Source organism: Uranotaenia lowii, chromosome 1 (genome assembly GCF_029784155.1).
Source record: "Uranotaenia lowii strain MFRU-FL chromosome 1, ASM2978415v1, whole genome shotgun sequence".
Classification (NCBI taxonomy): domain Eukaryota; kingdom Metazoa; phylum Arthropoda; class Insecta; order Diptera; family Culicidae; genus Uranotaenia; species Uranotaenia lowii.
Window position 1 is genome coordinate 38,835,721 of NC_073691.1, and position 21,246 is coordinate 38,856,966.

Sequence of the window (21,246 nt, forward strand, 5' to 3'; positions counted from 1 at the left end):
ACCAGTAACTCAAACAGAAACGAAAAAGAACACGAATAATACACCGATCTAAAGAGAGAGTGAGAGTGATAGAAGTATACAAGTCGCAAGTAGCATCAAGTAGCGCGGTTTAACTCAGTAGAACGATGTTGGCAGAGAAATTGTATCTCAAAAGTAACGAATGCAGCAAATCCTACCAAACAAAACTGCTTAATATGGCTGTTAATATTTTAAAATACAAACAAACGGAACGCAACTTGAACGAACTCTTCTCAGAGGTTATAGTCATAGAAAGCCAAAATATTTTATGATTATCCGATATGGTAGAGATAGAATTATTTAAGTTTATGATTTAAAAATAATGATCACGTAAACAAGTCTTTTAAATAACCTAAAATCCTTAAGCATCAAAAAGGCAATGAAATTGGTGAGTAAATTTTCGATATGAAGGCAAATGGGCGGCACAAAGTTTAAAATTTCCAAAATAAAGTAAAGCAAACAAAACCAGTCTACTCACGTTGGCCAGATCTTCGGAGCCGCTGCTCATCTCGGCCGAAACCTTGCTGAGCAGCCGGGCGAAGGTAACCTTTTTCTCCAGCTTCGGGTCCGAGATCTGCCGTACCATGGAGGATACGGAGAGCGAGTGCTCGGAGAAGGTGGTCTCCTTCAGGTCCGATTCGGATTCGGCGTGGTTCACCTTGAGCCGGTTTTCCGAGAGTTGGATCAGCTCGCCGAGGCTGACTTGCTGTTTTTTTTGGAGAAAAAGGGACAGAAATGATGAACATTAGTAAACAGATATTCCCATTTGTTAAAAAAAAAGTATTGCGCGATAGAAGGCAATTTAAATTATGTAAATGGAAGTAAACTATGTCAACGGTTTATAAACCAATCTACCTGATGAAAAACAGCTCTTTTCAACATAATTAGACGATTTTCAAAATTTAGTTTTTTATATTTTTTTTAATAATTTTAGAAATTAAAGGATCTGACAGCCCAGTTGGGCGATTGATTGATGTTTTTGACATTTGGGAATTAAAATTAGACAAAATAAAATCGACAGTTAGCCGATTATCAGCTCATGGTCGTCGTAGGTAAAAATAGAATAAAATAAACCGAGTATAGCCCATGGTCATCAGAAATATAATATAGCCGGATTAAGCTCATGGCACAGGAATTAAGTAGATAATTAAAAAAATGAATTTTAAATTAAACATTGAAAAACAGGCAATGTGGCATCCTTGATATGCCTCTGGCGAAGCATAAGATTATGAAAGAAAAGCTCTTAACATCAGCGATAGCAATCGCTAGAATAACTGAGCTCTCAAATATCTAGAGCTCGAGATGAACCCTCAAAATGGGATTCCACACTAACATATTAATAAAATAGATTGTGAATTCGAAACATTTCTGAATCGTAACAAATATTGAATACATTTGTACCATTCTTGACAAATTCGTGTCTGAATGAAAACTTTACAATTTTATGTGTAAAAAACCTAATTATTTTACCTTAGTAGCTGCATTCGGTGCTGGCGATACCAGCTGCTGCAGTATCTGTTTCTTTTCATTGACGTTCTTCTTGGTCGGGGTAGAGTTGTTGCGTTTCTTCCTCGGCGATGGCGATCCTGTACGGATGGATGAATGCAAACCATTAGTAGGTCTAGTTTCTTGTTTTCCCAAGTTATTTTCAAGGGAAAGAACAGAAAAGTTTGTAGGGTAAACAAAATAATACAAAGAAATTCTGTTAGTTTTTTTTCTGATGTTCTTTTTTTTTAAGTATAATTGCTTACTAATACTTTAAAGCATGCTGCACTATATCAGAGATGGACCAAAATAGAATACGTTTGCCATTGAAATTTTAATTTTTTGTACATTTTCAAAATTTGTCCATCAGCAAACGAACTCCCACTCGATTCCACCGTTCTGCTACTTTGGAAATCTTACAAGTGAGACTCAAGCTAAACTCGGTGTGAATGCCACAACATAAAAACTGAACTTAAACACGCTAATCTACTGAACTTATACAAGAGAAGACAAACGAAAACAAAACTTGTGAGGTGTTAAGGTGTGCACTGGTGTTTGAACAGAAGTGTGAATTGGGTGGTGGTTTGTGGGGGGGTCGGGGGGTTACGAAACTCAAAAAGTACAACCGAAGATCGGTACGAGATATACAAAGGTGAGGGGGGATGCATCATCAATCAGCCTACCAGCAGCCACGCTATGGGGTTAGAGTTTATTTTGTTTGTTTGTTAATTAATTCATTCAGTTCCATTTTTTACAGACAATTTGATCCGTTAGGAGGATCGTTGGAGTCATAGGCTCACTTTTGGGGGGAATATTTTCTCGCTGGTCCCAACCAATCACAATCCGGAATGAGGGGTGGATGTCTTTTGAGTTAGACGGTAAGTTGTAGTTAAGGTACTGGGAATCAGGATTAAGTATCTACCAATTGATTTGAGGGCTTTCGGAATAGGGCAGCAATGTTGGGATTGGTTTGAGTGTTGTGAAATGATCATGGGGTACGTCAATTGGAATTATGTAGCTGAGTTTTTCATTGGCTAGGAAGATGTGAGCTAGCAATGGAGTGTTTATTTTTTGAACATGTTGATTTTGCTTTGGGCATTAATGTAAATGGATGAGGCATAATTGTTTTCATTCAAATAACGATTGAAAACTTGATCAAATATGCTTTCGTGATAATGGAAACATCAAATACATAATGTTATTCCGGGAAATAAAGTTCGTACTTGTTCGAATACAGCAATAATTTGTGAATCACTGCCTGTGGAATATAGTCTGCACTTGGTGGCCTGGGCACTGGATTTTAAACGTGGAAATACATCGCCGGTGTTTTCCAAACAGGCGCTAGAAATCGAGATTTGGGAACGTAGGTGGAGATTGATGAGAACGAGATTTGCAAAGAGGTGGAGTTTAGATGGGCATCGAAGAAAAGGCAGGGCCACAAGCTCGTGGCGACGTATTCAAACCAATTAAAGAGAACCTTGAACTCGGATTCAACTCGAGCGGTCACAACCTAAAGATGATATCTCATTTGTGGCTTCGAATACCTATCAAGAATCCATGCTTAAACACAGGTGATAAACTGTGCTCCGCCCCAGCCAATTCAGCTGGAAGTATGCTGGTTTGTCAACTCTACAGAAGTTTCGTTCAAGGAAGCACGAGCCACAAAACTTTTAATTCTGAGCAGATTCTTCCACGAAACCGCACAGCAAACTCGCATGGCTATCAGCCGATGTACTCCGCAGTTTTGATTTGTTGCGCTCTACCTCTGGGTGGAGCTTCAAGCCTCTGATCCATATCGTAGTTTCGATAGTTCAACGATTGCAAAGAGAAAATTTTTGCTACTCTTTGTACCATGGCACTTCAGTATAATCCTCTCCAATGAATCGATGACTTTCGACGCACCATCACAAGAGTATTTGACATGTGCACAAAAACTTAAGCGATTGTCGACCATTACTCCAAGGTATTTCAGCTGCTATCTCGAAGATGTGGTGTGTCCACCAGCAGTAATCTCCATATACGGCACAACTTTTTTGTTGGTCAGAAGTAGTTTTACGGTTTCTGATAGGCTATCTGAAGCTTGACTCCTTCCATCCACCATTGCAAGGTCTTCTACCGTCTCGATGGCTTCGCCGATGATCATGAGCATGATATCGTCTGCAAATCCGGCTGCGCACCTGCTGATAGTTTCAGCGTTAACACCTCATTATACATGGTTTTCCAGAGCACAGGTCCAAGTGAGAAAACCCTGTGGAGAATCAATTGTTATAGCAGTTGATCATAACCCGGTTTCGGTTTCGTAGGTCAAGACGTGATTCCCAAAAAAGCTTCCAATTATCCTGCAGAGGGTATTAGGAACACTTATCTTGTAAAGCGCTTTAGCGATAGCTTCCCAGCTGACGTTGTTAAAGGCAATTTTTAACGTTGATCATTACAATCGTGCAATGACAAACACCTATCTTTTTTTAAATGCGCGTTTAACATACTCTGTTACTCTTCGGGTGGCGCCCTCTTTGAATTACCCCTTCCGAAAACCAAATTGTCTGTTCGACAGTTCACTTTCACCCTCTGTGTAGATTATCCTCTCCAGTAGTTTACTTAGGAAATCCAGCAGACAATTAGGTCTGTACGATGGCAGATGACCTGTGGACTCTCCCTGACTCGGTAGTAAATAACACCAACTTTGCATGTTTCCATAGGTGGAGGAAAGGAATCGTCGTGATACTTTTGTAACACCACTGTGAAAGTATCTGGAATGGTCTATACCGCCACCTCCTCCACTGAATTTGGGATTCCATCCAACTTTGGGGCCTTATTCACCTCAAGTTACTTAGCGATGGTTATAAGTTCCTCGTTCTTTACTGACTTGATGTCGTAGACTCCCACATCTGAAGGGGCTATTGGCAACTTCGTCGAGGCATGCTGCAACGATATCCTTCAATTTTTTCGGACACTTTTTGGTCGGCGACCTCGGGTCACCAAAACTCGCTAGAACAATTTCATAGGCTGGCTGCTCGATAAGCAGCACCTCTCGGTTCTCTGTCGGCATCGTAGAGGCAGCTAGAGCGCAATTTCTGAGGTCCACTGGTAAGCCGGTCGTTGCCACCACTCGGGTATACTTCTTCTGGACATAGTTATGTTATACATCGCTACTCTCATTTTCGTTAGCTGTACAGCGTTTTACACTAGCGATGCTTCCTGCCTGTTTATAGATTCGACGCAGACTTCCTGATCAAAAGCTTTGGTCTTCCATCTCCGCTCTTAGACCAGCGGTTCCTTTGCAATCACAGCTATAGCGTATCGCCTGGTAATCCCTGTGGGTGTAGTTTTCACACATTTTCCAGTTCATATCAGTTTTAAGTGTTGGGCTCGAAAATGTTACATCAATCAACGACATTATGGCTGGTATTCCATGATTACGATAGGTGCTGTTAGCTCGAGTATTAAACCGCTCAACCTCCAGCCTCGCGAATGCCTCTAGTATGCTGTGGCCTCAAGAGTTATTGTACCTGCTGCCTCAGTTAACAATAAGCGTCCTCCTATCCCAGGGGCCTCTACTTTCAATTCGTAACCAAGTTAATCCAGCATTGTGTTGAACTCCACGATCATTTATCTTGATAAGCGTAGCTGCTGCAGAAGAAGATGCATATAATTTGCATTTGAATGCATAGAATCTACCACAATCTCCTGAATGGGAAAACGCCTCGCCTTTGCATTTTTATGTGTCAGGCAGTCCATCAGTTTCGCGGCCTTGTCATGCTTTCATAGCATGCATTTCGGTTGATTTTTGCAATCTCTAGCGAAGTGTCCTTCTTCACCGCATCGCGTTGGATCCGTCGCATATCTGGATTGGTGACCAAAGTCCCAGCTTTTAAAGTAATATTGCAGCTGTTTCGGTGTCCTGATCGCAGTTCTAAAGTGTCCCACTAAACATCCAACTCTAAGTAAGAGTCTCTTACACTCCCTACCGCCAGTAGCATATTAGCCGCTGCTGGTGAAAGGTTAATCGTTGAAATCTGCATGCATCGTACGTCTTTCTTAGCCTTTTAGCTATTGATTCGTAACTCATGTCAGGTATGCTGGACAGTGTTTTCTTGAGCTCCCCCGAAGTAGTAAACTCACCCAAGTCCTTGAATTCTATAACTGCGACCTGCGATAGCGCCCAGAGAGTCGTTTCCTCGCTTAGCGTGCTTTCAACAAGTTCTTTGAAGTCGGCACTCTTAACTTTCTTTTTGCGTTCTACTTTCTATTTAGAACTATCCGCCAGCCTCGGATGGAACCTAGCTTAACGGTAAGGACCTGTAAATGAACATACAGTTGGTCAAGCATTACTATTAGAGGAGCTGAAGTTGTCAATCAGTCGGATTTTTATCAATATTTAGAGTTCGGGTCAATCGCTTGTTATCGCTGGAAGTAGCGAAACTACAGTCCAGAATATCTGGTAACACTTATGAGTTACGACGAACCTAGTTTTAGTTGTTTGGCTTCGCAGCGTGATGATGTAAACATTTGTACCGCGTTTACCATCATCAGCTGTCATCATTATTCAAGCGGAAACCAAATAAAAAAACAATGTTTTGGTTTCGTCCGTAGATCAGCAGATTTACTTTGCTGTTCACAAGGGATTTCGTCCGGAACAGCTCCAAAACCATGAGTATTAATTAGGAACGCTGAACCGCTTCGCATGCCTTGCTCTTGGTAGTGCCTTCGTGAACGCATCAGCTGGCTGATCCTCAGTGGAGATGTGTCGCAAAGATAGCTTAACGCTTCTTATGATCTCCCTGATGAACGCATACATAACGTCCAGATGCTTCATGCGCTGTTGGGTTCTTCCAGATACTGGATGCAAGTGATGTTGTCCTCCATTAATGTGAAAGAAGTACTACCCACACCCAATTTGCCATTAAGTTTTTCAACTAAGAACCCTGCTTGATTGCATGGCAAAGGGTTCTTATCTCAGCTTCAGTAGATGACAGACTGGCCGTCTTCTGACGTTTGGTGGACCACGTTTCCAAAGATCATGTTTGCGTCACCTGTTACAGTCTGCATCTGCATATCCAATAAGTGGATCCGGTTTTGTGTTTTTGTGGAATACCAACCCTAGTCTTTGGGAATATCCTTTTGCGACCAATCGAGCCTTGTAGCGATCATCGTCCTTTACGGTGAACACCCACCATCTTCCCACCCGCATTCCTCCAGAGTGTTCCTCCAGGAATCTCCCCGTGAATCTTCCCGGGCTCGCTGGCTGGCTGGTCTTGGACATCTCGTTGCCTGTGGTGGTCCTTCTGGGTTGGGTCGTACCGGCGCAGGCTGGTCCTTCTGTCTGGTGGCCCTCTTGCTGTAGGTCCTCTGGCTGCTGGCTGATCCACTTGGCAGTTAAAGTTAACCCTCTCGAACTAACTCGAAAATTCCCAATCCTGACGTATCTGGGCCCTGTTCGAATAAGGTATTGAACGCAGGTTTGAGGGGTGGAATTGAGTTATCTTTATTCAGGTTTCTTCGTCAAGTCCTTAAACATCTACCCATTACATAAGCGATAGCTATTTGCCACTTTCCACTGCGTCACTCTGCTCTGCGCAGGTTATGGGCCCACATTCGTCTGGATTCGAAGACCTCATTTAAACAGACTTATAAGAAGGTAGTGACTACTAATCGCTAGGATAAGCAAAACCTTACGACCAAACAAGATCTCGGAAGCTGTATACGATATTGTTGACAGAGTTTGATTGCGTTGTAAACGACGACGAAACCTACGCCAAGGCAAACTTTAGACAGCTTTCTGGACAAGAAGCACCTCAATTGGTAAGCTATTTGTACCTGTGACCTGAAAACTAACATATTCGTTGCAACCGGGACCGTCAACCAGGAAATTTACGTGAAATAGTGTCTTCAAAAACGTTTGCTGCCTTTCCTGAACAAACATGACTAGTCTATGCTGTTTTGGCATCGTGAAAAAAGGCATGGAATGGTAGTCCGCTAGCAACATTCAGGTTGTGCTCAAGGATAAGAACCCTACCAACACACCAGAACTTTACCCAATCGGAAAATCGGAAATTCAATCTCATCATCAAAACACTTAATATAGTACTCGAAGTATCGAAGTCAACGTTGGATGGAACAAGCCGATCGAAGTCAATACAAAAATCCATAGATTTTCACGGTAGGGGAACGGCGAGGAAAACAATTTACATGAACGCCGTCAAAACCCACATAACATAGAACCGAACCTTGTGGTTTCAAATACGTGAAAACATTTTATTGGTTAAATTTTATCCTGGTTTTAACCTTTTTGGCTTTGAATTAAGAGTTGTCCATTTTCATTTTCAACCAATTGGTATTCAACTCAGTATACACAACAGGTGTAGGAATTCATGTGTATGTATAAGTAAGTTAGAAGCGACATCTAGGTGGCAACAACATTCGAGGAACTTTTTACACAATAATGATAGAACAATATGCAAGTAATAGGGTAACGTAATATGTAGTTCACATAAAAGTTGACAAACATTTGAAGGTGTAACAACAGTAGTATAGAGCAAGGATTTGTGCAGAATTTTGTTTGACAGTTTCCAAAAGAGGTGAAGTGTAGAGATAAGCTTTAGGGATAGGGTTTGAGATGAGGTGATAGTGCAGTTCAATGAAGAAGGTTCGGTGGAAGTGTGAGAAGGTCAGATCAGTTAACATTTAGTGGTAGATACAGGTGGAGAAGGAGTGGTTTCTTCGTTTCGAATTTAGCCAGATTGATAGGATAGATTTGTGATCTTTTTTTTTCTCTAATCACACGGAAGGGAAAGTCGAAATCAGAGTGATTAGCATTTGAAACATTCTACTTTGTTTGTTTATAGTAAGTAGCTAATTAGGGGTGGAATATTCACAGGAAGTACTAAATGGGACTCAGGACAGTAACTCTATGTTAGTGGGTGATACTCTCGGTGAAGAAGGTTTCTTAGAACTTTGAGTATACTGATAAGAAGTAAAGTTCTTTTCGGTTAAGTTTACTTAGGGAGAAGATGTAAAATGGAAACTTTGTCTGTCTTACGTCGAGGAGGGGGCCTTAGTAGATCATCCAATGAGAATGTTCTAGCGGTGGCCCCTCCCACTGGCTGAGGGCTGCTGAGGCTCAATATGGATGGTTTTCTAATACCCAGTCGTCCGAAGATGGTCCGGTGAGTGGCGGGGGTGGTGGCCGTCGAGGAAGGAACCGTGCCAGCCGTCGCTTGCAGTTGCTCTCGCAGGGCCGTATTCAGGTGGTGTGGCGGGAAGTTAACAGCTGTGGAAGAGAAGTGTTCTGATTAGTTTGAATATAGAAAACCTCCAGAAACTCCGAGACGGCTGTCAGCCGTCTCGTGTCCTCAAACACTTTAAACAGCTTATCATTGTACTCACGTCGATTCCGGTGTGTTTCATCGGCCAGCAGCTTCTCGATCTTCTCCGGGAAGTGTCGTTTGGCGCACCAAACTAGTCCAATGACGGCCAGCACCACGAACACCGTAATCAGCCCGAGCCAGAAGGGTTCCTGAAGCATCCGTTCCGAAAGTGGCTTGTAGGGGATGTGCATCATTCGTCGCTCGCAGCGAGGCCCCTCCCACCAGGCGTGACACCGGCAGAAGTACCCCCCATTCTTGGGGTGGCATTCACCGCGGCCTTCACACGGATTGTCCTCGCAGGGTTTCGGCTTCTCGTCGCACCGTTGGCCTTGATAGCCCGGTTGGCAGTGACATTTGAAGCTGGATTGTGTAAGTTCGCATTTGCCGAAATAGCAAGGTTCCAGTTCGCACATAGTAAGGCCGCAGAAGCGTCCGGTGAAGTAACCCCGACACTGGCAGATGCCTCGGTCTTTCTGCATGATGCACTTGCCACCCGATTGGCACGGATTCGGGTTGCAGTTTTCGACCCACTCTTCGTCGTTGGTGATCAGCTTCATCTTGTAGCCGATGTCGTTTTGGAGGCGCAGGGTTGCGTTAAGCTTTAGTCCCATGCCTTGGACGTTGCGTTGTCGTATGTGTAGGGTGTTAAGGTATGAGGTTATGTAGATCGGAGCCGGTTTGGCTAGATTGTTCTCGATTAGCTTATACTCAGCCGAATACGCTTTGGAAGTCGATGCGTTGACGTGGTTCAACTCGCATAAGTGCCATAGGGTTCCATTTTTGTCAGCGTAGTTGTCGTAGATCTGAGAAAAGAATCGATAACTGTGATTAGGGAAGTTAAGGGCATAATGAGCACTACTTTTTAAAGTACGTATTTTCTAAAATAAATTTTCATGAGGATTAGTTTCGTACTTCCTTTAGCCTTAATTTTTCACGAAAACAGGAATATCCTTATCATCTTTACAGAGATATAAAAAAACAGCTAGGTTCGCAAGTAACGATAATATTATAATTTTTGAGCATCACGAAATAAGCTTTTATGATCTTTAAACCACCTTGATCTATAAAGTACGCACTGCACACATTGTTTCTCAATTTTTACCTTCATAAAATTTTTGATTTTTCATTGTTATCAATTTAAAAACACGTTTTTACTTAAATTTGATGACTAGGGGCATATAGAGCACCTTATTATCGAGGCACGATGAGCATTTTCTGCCGTAGAATCTAGCAGCGAATTAAAATTGATTAATAGAGCCACAACTTGACTAGTGTACATCCGACGATTTAGCCTATTGTTAAGGTGTCGGAGAGGTAATCAAAAGATTAAAGTTCGATTTCAGTTTGAGGTGATTTTTTTCATTTGCAATTCATGATCGATTTTTTTTTGTTGATACATTATACGGCTAGTAGCATCATCCGTGCGTGAATTGTTTGTATTCTACGAACAGACCTAGATTATTTTGCTTTGTTTGATGAATCTACGACTCACCTGACAAATCCTAGCAAAACAAACAAAAAAAAAAAAAAAGACTCACCTGACTTCATCGAGTTGAATTCGCTGCTTGATTCCCCGGCAGAAAACGCCCATCTTGCCCTGATTAATGGTGATCATATTGCCTCAGGGAGGGTTCTCATTATGCCCCTACAGTGGCTGTTTATCAGCTTTTGGCAAAATTTTTTAAAATGCATTTTTAAACGTTTTCATCTAGTTTTTCACGTTTCAGCCCGTTAGGAAATAAGCTTTTTAAGTGTCTGAACACGAAACAATAATGTAACCTCCATATTATAGCTATTTTCTATGGGTAAATAAGCGTTTTCCTTAAGGTGGCCATTATGCCCTTATCTCTTCTAAATGTTAATAAAATGTGAGATCGATAATCAAGAGAAGCAAATAAGGAACCTCTGCTCTGACCCTTATAATTATTTATCATTGCTTGTTTTATATTAAGGTCTTAAATGGACTTATATATAATAGCGTCTATTATCAAAAAAAAAAGTTAAAAAAAACCATCAATAAACAGTTATCTTTTTATCACAAATGTGAATTATTAGCATAAGAGATGCAGGAATGAAGGAAATCCTTAATTTTTTTGTGAATTTTTTTCAGGTAATTTATACAAGACCCTGAACGTAGGTCTTAGTGAGTCAATTGTTTTTCTGGATGTCTAAACCTTATCGAAAGGTCCTGGCCCAGTTGGTTTACCTCAAAAATTTTGAAAGTCCTCGTCAAAAGTAATAGCGAAACCGTTATTCAGACTTACTTAATTATTCTCTGGTGACTTTTATTCTTCCATGAATATGCGAAGAATCTTTTTTGGTTTCTTTTTTTAAAAGTGTTATCAAATCTGATGTACGAAATTATTGTGGAATTACCTGCATGTCAAAACGACTCAAAACTCAATGGGACACAAGGCACTTATCTTAACCCAGTACTATTTTTTTTGTTGGCTATACTGACTACATTCTTAAAGATTTTGGAGTCTCAATTTTCGCAGACAGTTTAAATATTTTTTTGGAGATACGAAAACTTTCGAATTTTTAGCAGTTTTACGTTGGATTCATTTGCTCATATGCATGGTGCTTTAAACTTAAGCTCAAATTAATGAGAAGTTACCCAATTTAATTTTCAAGAAGGAACTTAGAAAAATCAATAATATTGGGTCAGATTATAGTTAAAAGATGTATTCAAGTGAGAGATTAAAGAATCATACTGGTTATAATACACTTAATTAAGGTTGCCAGATGGCCGGTCCTATCCAGGTTTGTTTGGATATTTACTAAAAAAAATTGACAACAGTCCGGTTCGACCTGGTTGCCCGAATTGACCCTTTCAATGCCGTTCGCTAAATATCCATTTCAAGGAAATTTGAATTGTGGTTTAACTTTGTTCTCCTGGCAGTAAATGTTAACCGATTTTGATGACATTATATTCATTGTGTAGGTAATTGATACTTATTGCTCAACATTTAAAAATTAAGTCGAAATGTATAACCATGTTATCAGAAACTGGTTCAGAAAGTAAAAAGTCCAATAAAATCAATTTTATGTTTAAATACTCATAACTTTTGACAGATTTTCTGTTTTTTTAAGTTTCATTAATGTTTGAAATCGTCAAGAATTCATCTATCCGACAATGTTTATTATTTAGGGGGAAGTGTTCCTAAATGCGCATGTTGGGTAATATGCGCATACAGCCGATTGGCTATATGGCTGGAGATTCAACGTATCTAATCAGTGCAGTTTGAGGGTAAAACGCTATTGAAAAATGGCATGAAGAAATTTGATTGTTATATAAAGCCAAACAAATTTGAAAATTCAAACAACATTTTTGTCAGTTTTGTTATTATATATTGAACTTTAATTATCGTGCGTACAGATTCTGTGAACTGTGTGTGGTTTTTCTTTCTTATTCATCTGGAAATCGGAAATTCAACAAATTGAAGCTTTTGGCAAGGTTGTAAATGATAAGATATTGGGATAAGAGACAGGTTCTGAATGCCCATATCAAGGCAGGTTAAATGCCTATATCAAGAAAAAAAGATTAGTCTTATAATTTTTTTACTTTTCAACATTGAAACATCAAATCTACGCTCAAATCACGATCTTACAGTGAAAAAATAAGAACTTCATAATGATCCGATAAAAATACGATATGAACAAAATATTACCATGAAATATGGCCATATGGCATACCTAATTATGTTTCTTGCAAAAGAACTATTAATGTAAGAAATTTCACCAAAATTTCAGCTTTGACGTATGCTTAACATCTGTGTCTACCATTTTAAATCAAATAATATCAAATTATTACAAGTGTAAATGAAATATAGCTAAAAACATAAATATGCGCATTTAGCCCGCCAGTTTCGGCTATTTTGACTTCTTTTATTTAAAAATTATTCTCACAAAAACTGCAAGAGATTTTAACAGAAAAACTGCTCTAACGTATGTAAAACAGATGTCCGCTCATGTGTATAGAATTTTCAGACTCATTTCTATTGGAATATGGGAGAAAATGAGTCCGTTCCTTAATATGCGCATATAACCCGCCTCTCCCCTATTTGTTTCGATTATAGTCGTTTTACCATCTTTATGGCATTCGCGACTTTATCAACGTTATAGTTTGCGGATCGTTATTGAAAAACTTATCCGGTACAACTGTTTTCGATGTTTGCTCTTGGGCTCGAACTCGTGGACATCGGCTCAGGAGACAAAAGACTTGCCAACTGAGCTAAATCATAAGCCCTCCGACAATGTTTAGATATGTTGGAGTCCAATGAAAGTTTTGACCGCTGTCTCAGATCTTTCGGTAGAAAAAAATCTTACTTAAAAAAAACGACATCCAATATTGGATTTGCTGAGCTGTTTTTCATTTCCCAATGAACCGATTTTAAAAACTCAAATTTAATTTTTTTTCGTTAATTTCATCATTATTTTCGTAGAACATACTTGGTCTGTCAAAAGTCCCAGTTCTCCAGTATATTGGAATGATGATAAAGATGTTTGAAATGTGTGCATCGGGTCATATTGACCCGAACAGCTTTGGAGGGTTGATGAAAAAAAAACTTATTTTTGCCGGATTTATCTACTTTATTTGCCAAAATAAAAAAAAACTGTTGTTATTTTTTTAATTTAGGGTCTAAAATTAAATATTCCGAGCAAGTTTAAAGAAAATAAACAAAAAAGGTTTTTCGAAAGTTTAAAATACGTTTTCAACACTGATAACGACTAATCATTAAAAAAAAACTATTCAAGTTTTTCTTTCTTGGTTTTCGTTAAGTAAATGCTGCGTTTTGCCCAAATTTTCGCTAATTTTGCTCGGATTTTTGGTCGACAGTTTTGAAATCAAATGCCTTAATTTTGCCAGGTTTCTCAAAAAAAAAAAAAAAAAAAAAATAGCCCAAATATACCCAGCCAATCTGGCAACCTTACTCTTATTTAACATTTATCGATCAGTTTAATAATATTATCTTCAAAGCAAGTTATTTGCTTGGTTTAAAAAATGCAGTAAAATGATCTTACGATAATAGAAACTATGTATGTAGATTTTACGAGGCCTGGCTTTCAAAATTGCTGTTTTTTGTGGTCAGGTATGAAGAAAAAAAATTAAAATCATATTTTCTGGACGAGTTTGCTCCTTCCATCAAACGAATCTCATTGCACGCAAATCAATGAAGATTTACGTAAAAAAATATTTTTTATAGCGTCAAGAATGCGTGCTCTAGAAGTTTTGGAATTTTTTTTACTTTGAATTCCCACAAGATATCTAAGAAGCAGGAACTTATCTTCTATTATTAACCACACAATAAAAAGGTAAGCTATATTTATCATTCTTGTTATATTATTGAGCAAAAGTTAACCTTACCTTAATTAAATCAAATCAAAGCTTATCTACTTTACGCGTGAAAATTAGCGTGGAAAAAATTTCTCACTAGCTGCGAATGTGCTACATTTAAAAGCAATTCAACAAATTTGAACACAACACTTTTGGTAACTCAAAAATACTAAATTTGTAGAATTTTGACCAGATATTTCTGAGATATCGTGTAATGTTGAAAAAAGTATAGACTAGATGAATATCACCAGAGCTTCAACTTAGGTTAGAACATAAGTTAAAAAATAAATGTGCCGTTTCATTCTAAGATTAAAACTATAAATAAGCACCTTTAAAGTAAGCGCAATTCAAAAGCTTTTAAATAAGCCCAGCTGAACTAAAAAACTTGCAAGATAACAAAATAATGATAGCAATAAATTTGCATATTTTCATCTTACGATCAAACTGTTTGGTGAAAACATTCAAAAAAATATTCAACTCAAGCTGAAGTTTTAATGAAATTAGTCAATAATAATATTCCAACAAAATACCCAGAAAGAAAATTCAACTTGAAAGCTTCTAAATCAGCCAACCAGATAAACAATATGTGTTTGATGACAGAGATCTGTACGAAATAAAACTACATGTCTAAGAAAACTGATCCAAAACTTTTGGCTGCAACACCAAACTTTTATTCGATAACGAAAGTAGGTATTTTATTTATTTTAAGTATATTCCGAATTTTGATAAGTATTGTTTTGGAAATGGACTGTATTTTTTGCGAAATAAAAAACTGGCTTAATTAACACTACAATTATTCACTTTATTCATCTCAATTTTTTCTCTACTGTTCAATTTGGAAGGTCACTCTTTGGTAGGTTACTTCGCGACGGATAGTGATGCTTAAACACGCGGATTCGATTCAAAATTAAAACTAACTCGCATTACAACGCGCGCTTCTATTTAAATTAATCAGAAATTTCTGGAACATTTCCATACAGACGATGGTTTGCGCGCCGGGATAGTTCTGGAATCTTCCGTGCGTGCGCATGGAATAAACGGATGAAATTTCTTGAACCTTCCAAATGAGATCTAATTTTAACGCATTTTCTGGATCTTTGAGAATCTTCTAGATCGTTCTAATAAGTTCTATTACGCTAGAGTTTAACAGAGATTATTCAAGCTTATTGGCTTGAACAAGTATGGAATATGATTTCAAGTACAACTTGAATTTCGAAATTGGATCCATCCTACCCTGAGATCATTGGGTTTGAATTTTAAGTGAAATTTATTTAAAAAAAATCGGAACATATTTTTACATCAACAGTGATAGTAAAGGATAGTTAAAGCAATACATAGTTTTAAAGTGAAATCATTAAGCCAATCGTCATACTTGTAAAGTTTTTACGGCATCAAAAAATGTAAACATTTGTGCATCTATTGCTTGAATTTTTAAGTTTTCTTGAAAATCAAAAACTTTTGAAAAATTATCTCACGATGTGAGAAACTATGTCATCATAATTTTTTTTATCAATAAATGAAAATTTTATTACACTTTATAAAATAAAAAAAAATCTGATGTTGTGATATACAGATGTTACATCAAAACCCTACTAAAACATGATGCTCCGTAATTCTTTATTAAAAACTTATGCCGAAACCCTGAAAACTTATCCCAGGTTCAGAATTCTGCTTAAGTTTTAAATTGTTTGAAATTTCTTTTCGAAATACTACTTTTTTTTAACTTGTTTCAAAGTTTTTGGTTCCATATTTTCAAAACTAAAAATGTATTTCTGTTTGCATTTTTTTGATTCTCAGGTCAGATTGAAAATAGAAAATAAAAACAATAAATACAGAGAACCCAAAATCATAAGAATTTAAGTTAGAGATTCATGATTTAGGATCCTGAAAAAAATTGCACTTCTTGGCTAATATTTTAAAACTTCGCCAAACAGTGTGGATACAGAAATCGTTTTTTTTTTGTACATTTCAGGAATCGTTTTAAAAATCGCAAACAGAATAAAAATTCAGGTATTGAACTCAGATTCAAAATTCAGATTCAAAATAATAATTATTGAAAATTTTGCTCCAGATTCAGCTGCAAAATGAGTTTTGCTTCAAAAATATCAAGATGACATTCCGTCAAGGTTTTCAAATTAGACTTATAATTTTGATTGTCGGGTGAACCGAATTCAAAATTCTCAATTTAGAATCACAATCAGTTTGTTTATATAATTCAGTTGAAAACCACAAATATAGTTTAGTTTATCTGCAACTTTTTTTTTATTGAAAAAATGATTATGAAATCTATATTTTAGGAGCTAAGGAATTAACATTATCGTTTAAAAATTTTGCAGGAAATGCAATTTTTTTGGTGTGTTACTTCTTAATATTGTAAGAATTTCAAGATCCAAATTTCGAACATAAATCTTAAATTTGGATCAAGTTTGCATGAAAAAAGTTTAAATCATAAAATCACTTTAACTTTAAACAATTTTATGTACAGTTTCATCGAAAGATAAAATCATTAAATTTACCCAAGAGTTTTGTAGATTTTTCATTTGATTTTTGAGTAAATTCTAAGATTTTAACCAACAATGAAAGTAAGTTCCCTTTTTTTAGCTTATAAGCAGCAGTAAATCTATGATTCAGGATAAAGTTGAACAATCCAATAGAAGGAACATAGATGATACTTATTGTTTTCAGAGAACTAAGAAGATTTGGAAGTTAAATCGCGTGTCTTCCGGGATTTATATCGTCAAATTAGGCTGGAAAAAATTTCAAATCCTTCTTTTGTCACTCGGAGTTGGAACATCGCAAGGGGGGGGATAATAAAAAATAATGCGAAAAACAAATAAATTGGAATTAATTGCACGGAAGCTTGTATGCAAAAAAATTGCATAAACTTGTAAATCAAGTAATTTTTTACCGAATAATTCAATCAAATCAAGAAAACAAAAGGTGAAATAACTTTTATCTTCTTAAATTTGTTTTTTGGTCTTTTAATCTTTCAGATATTAGAATTTTTAATCGAAATTTACATAAATTACATCAAACTTTATTTACTCCCCCCTTCGGTTTTTTTTTGAAATTTCGAAGGGGGGGGGGGGTGACAAAAGAAGAAATTGATATTTGTTCCAGCCTTATCTATCTGAATAAGATTTTGAAGAAAGAAGAGAGATTTTAGTTTTATGCAAAGTGGAATTTATAGGTAAAATTTTCAACAAGATCTGAATTAAGATTACAGTAAAAAAATTATTTATGCTTTTTTGTAGTCTCCAAATGTTTTTTAAACATCTAAAAAAATCCTTAAGTCTGGAGAAAATTCACGCCAAAAACTGGCCTTAAATACAAAAAAAAAATACTTAAAATTGCTTAAAAAATGTAATTTTGTGAAAAATATTGCAAAAATTTTTTTTTCAACAGTTGTTAATGTTCCGTAACAAGTCATTGTGACACTCACCTCAATGAACCCGGTTTTGTGACATCCGTGCTCGCTAAATCCAACTCCGTGCAGCTCCAACAGAATAACCTCTCCGAGGGGGGCTATCAGATGCTGAATGAAATCCACCTCAAACGGAGCCGACTGGGGGTAGTTCAAGTGATACAAATTACCACCTGCCGTCCGATTGGTCAGATCCAACGTTCGCTGCTCCAGTGCGGAACTCACTTAATAATAAATAAAAATGTTTCAAATTTTCATCGAGAAGAAAAAAAGTATGTAAACAACTTACGTGTCTTAAAAGTAGCATGGAAGCCCTTGCCCCTAGGAAGCGTTCCAGTTTTGAGCCGCACCACAAGCCGTTCACCACGGCTCATGAAAACGCCATCGTTGACGTGATTTGGATTCCGAAACGGCTCAAAGGGACCCTCTGAAATGTCCACGTATACGATCGCATCCTGGAGAATGTCGAACGCATCGAACTCCAGCCAGACCTTCTTCCCAAAAGGAGCCTGGATGATGAAGGTACAATCCAGATTGTTGAGCAAAAAGTGCGGATAGTTGGGACTGGCAATAAAGCCCTCCCGAGATGTTATCGTTTGTACTGGACAACCGGAAATGTCCACGGTAGTCCAGGTGGCCGAGTAGCCACTCCCGGCAACTGAGAAGTCTGAATGAAACCTCAGAAATGCCTCGTTGCCACTCGAAACGAAGTTGAATCTCGTCATATTGGTTTCATGCGTTCCACACCACCGCACGTAAGGCAGGAACGATGGGTCCGTATCTTCGATCGGTTCCATCGGATCGATCGAATTCGACTCTAACGTAATACTCTGTGAGCTATTTTTCACCGTTTTGTAGTTGTCCGAGCTGAGAAACCGTTTCTTTCGGTCTTTCAGCTTTGAGTTGATCTTTTCCAACAGCTTGATGTTGTCCTGTAGCTTCTGTTGGATGTCTGCCGAGTTTTCCGAAAGCGATCGCTTCCGGAAGAACTTGTCCTCTTTTGGTGGAGGATTCTTCTGGTCGTTGTAGTAGTTTCCATTGAGCAAATTTCTAAAAGGTTGGTCGTTAACATAGTCTGAGGACTGAGGTGGAAGACCATCATTCCGGCCTTCCCAGTACATTGCCAAGGGCAATGGATTGGTACCCGGGTTCAGCGAGTTCTCGGGCATCATTTGATAGTTCTGTATGCTGACATAATCATACAGACACTCTTCCTGGTGTTCTATGTCCAGCTTCTGGAACTGAACGATTATTCGGGTACTCTCTGGAGCCACCAGCCGTATCCAATAGTCCGTTTGAGCTGGGTACGGATTGGGATAAGCCGGCGAAAGCAACCGTCCCTCCGTTCCGGTGAGCGTTTGGTTTTTGGCCATGTTCTCCTCAGCCGTTGGTCTAGGCTTTTTGCAGACGTAACCTCCAACGGTGGTACACTTTTGAGCTGTCCAATGAAGTCCGGAAGAGATCATCGGTGTTGGGGAGACCTTCCATTGAAGCCCCAGGCAAACCGTGTCCCTCTGGGTTGGGACCGGATCGGGCTTCTGACCGGGAAGCCAACCCTGGAAAAATAACATCAACTTTGATTACAGGTTATAGGGTAGGTTGATCATACGTACCTCGAATTGAAGTTTGGCTCCGTCGGTCCACTCGAGTTCGCCCAGTTCGGAGAGTTCCCCTCCGACCCAGTACAGGGCTCTCGGAGTGTAGTCCAAATTGTTGCGGATGTTGGCCGTGATAAACCTGTATATAAGAGAATTGAAAATATGATAAATTTTATTAAAAAAATAGCAAAAATAAACTTAAATCTAAAAAATAAAAACAAGAACCCTCTCACAAAATGTTGATTCATCATATTGTCGAATCAATTAAAAAAAAAGATTAAACATTATTATCAAATAAACATGAACATGATTTAATCAGAAATAACCCCGAATCAAAAAAATGGCAGAAAAAAAAATTTAATGAATGAATTTTATTATTAAAGTTTGAGGCTTATTTCAATATGATTAGAAATGATTGTCTTCATTCACTAGATATCTGATTCATAAAATGGGTATAAGAATCATAAATAGCTTTACAAAACTTATAATCAATCATATTTTTCATTAAAAGAAATGAAACTAGGAAGAAGTTTCAAATTTAGTTCAGTTCAGTTAGTTTCGAATTAACTTCACCATCAGAATGGGACCTAAGATCAGAGCAAGAATGTCTGGAAAGGATTAGTTAAGAATGAAATAACAAAACAGATCGAAGAGGTTTATGTGATACAAAATAAACCCTTCGTTTTTCGAGTTTATTTTACTAATTTTGTATTTTTTTTTTTAAATACATATCATCCTGTGTCAAAATTTGAATACTCGAAACAATTAACTTATTCACAAAACTTTGTTTAATATTGTTTTCAGAATACATTTAAAATTTATACTCTTCAAATTAAGCCGTAAGCAATGAGATCCAAGATATATTAAAAAACTTTCAGCCGATATCGGTTCAAAGGTTGAAAAAAAAAATCATAAATGGAAAAAAACAAGTATTATCTCCTATTTTTAAGGGTGGAATCGCCGACGTTGCTTGTAAAGAAAAGAATATTTTCCATTGAGTTATTTTGCCGGTTTAAAAAATGTTGGACCGAATTAGATGTTAGTTTTATTTCCCTAAAATTATGAATCTTTTCCGTTAAAGTTACTTTTGGCCAATTTTCAGGCATTTTGCATTATTTTTCATTATTTTCAAGACACTTTTATCACTTTTGTTATTTCTTTTCAATGTTTGTTATTTTGATCATATTTGTTTAAGTTTTCGGAAGTAGCACAACTAGCATTAGTAAGTTAGATTATGGTTTATCAAGGCAATTAATATGCAGCCAGTTTTATAACTGTTTTAAACTTTTAATCAATAAACTTTTCAAGTTGTTAAAAAAGGTTCAAAATGCTTTTTTTTAAACTACAATAAAACATAAATTAGGAAGTTTATTCCAAGCTTTCTTTTGCGTGTTTTATAAAGGCACGCAGTACTTGAGTGTAAAAATCGTAATAAAAGTTGTTGACAGCTCTCGATTTACATGCTAAAATTGGACACGCTCAGGGTAGATTGCACATATTTGAATTGGAATTCCCATTTTTACACATTTTTGATAAGTCATGTGTATAATTTTTAGTGAAATAAAAAATATATATAAATATCTTTCAAATACTTAAAATCACCGAAACTGATATGATTATCTCTACAATATGAGTATAAACTGAAATGGCCCATCTAGTAGGAGAAAAAAATTTGTTTGTCATTTTTTTATCCAAAGTTCAAGATTCAAGGGGCTTTGTTTAAATTTTCAAAGCTGTTAATTACTAAAAATCACATGAAACTCCCAAAATATAGACAATAGTTGAATGGGCTCAACGAGGTGAAATCAAATTTTGCTTTTTGAAATCATCTTGAAATCTTTTATTTTCAAACTTGTTTATTACTGATAATTGCTTGAAATCCCCAAAATATGGGTATTGGGTGAAAGGACTAAACGAAAAGATGTCGAATCGACGGCTCCCGCTTCAGTTTAAAATGCTGTAGGTATATCAACGAAAATCAAATGAAAACCCCATGATATTGGTATTGGGTGAAAG

General features: G+C 37.4%; 1 protein-coding gene across 11 annotated transcripts in view; it reads right to left on the minus strand.

Moving 5' to 3' along the window:
• The window catches only part of LOC129739391 (uncharacterized), a 485,831-nt gene that overhangs the window by 24,700 nt on the left and 439,885 nt on the right, over positions 1–21,246 (minus strand). For 9 of the 11 annotated variants that reach the window (XR_008735846.1, XR_008735845.1, XM_055730830.1 and 6 more), the window contains 7 exons: positions 19,246–19,369; positions 17,922–19,188; positions 17,651–17,856; positions 8,890–9,673; positions 8,543–8,773; positions 1,489–1,604; positions 497–724 (listed from right to left, as the gene is read on the minus strand). Coding sequence is in view for 9 of the 11 variants with exons in the window: in XM_055730830.1 (XP_055586805.1) it covers positions 497–724; positions 1,489–1,604; positions 8,543–8,773; positions 8,890–9,673; positions 17,651–17,856; positions 17,922–19,188; positions 19,246–19,369 (2,956 nt within the window). In the remaining 2 variants the exon portion in view is untranslated. The remainder of the gene's footprint in view (positions 1–496; positions 725–1,488; positions 1,605–8,542; positions 8,774–8,889; positions 9,674–17,650; positions 17,857–17,921; positions 19,189–19,245; positions 19,370–21,246) is intronic. The other 2 variants (XM_055730829.1, XM_055730825.1) reach the window with 1 other exon arrangement.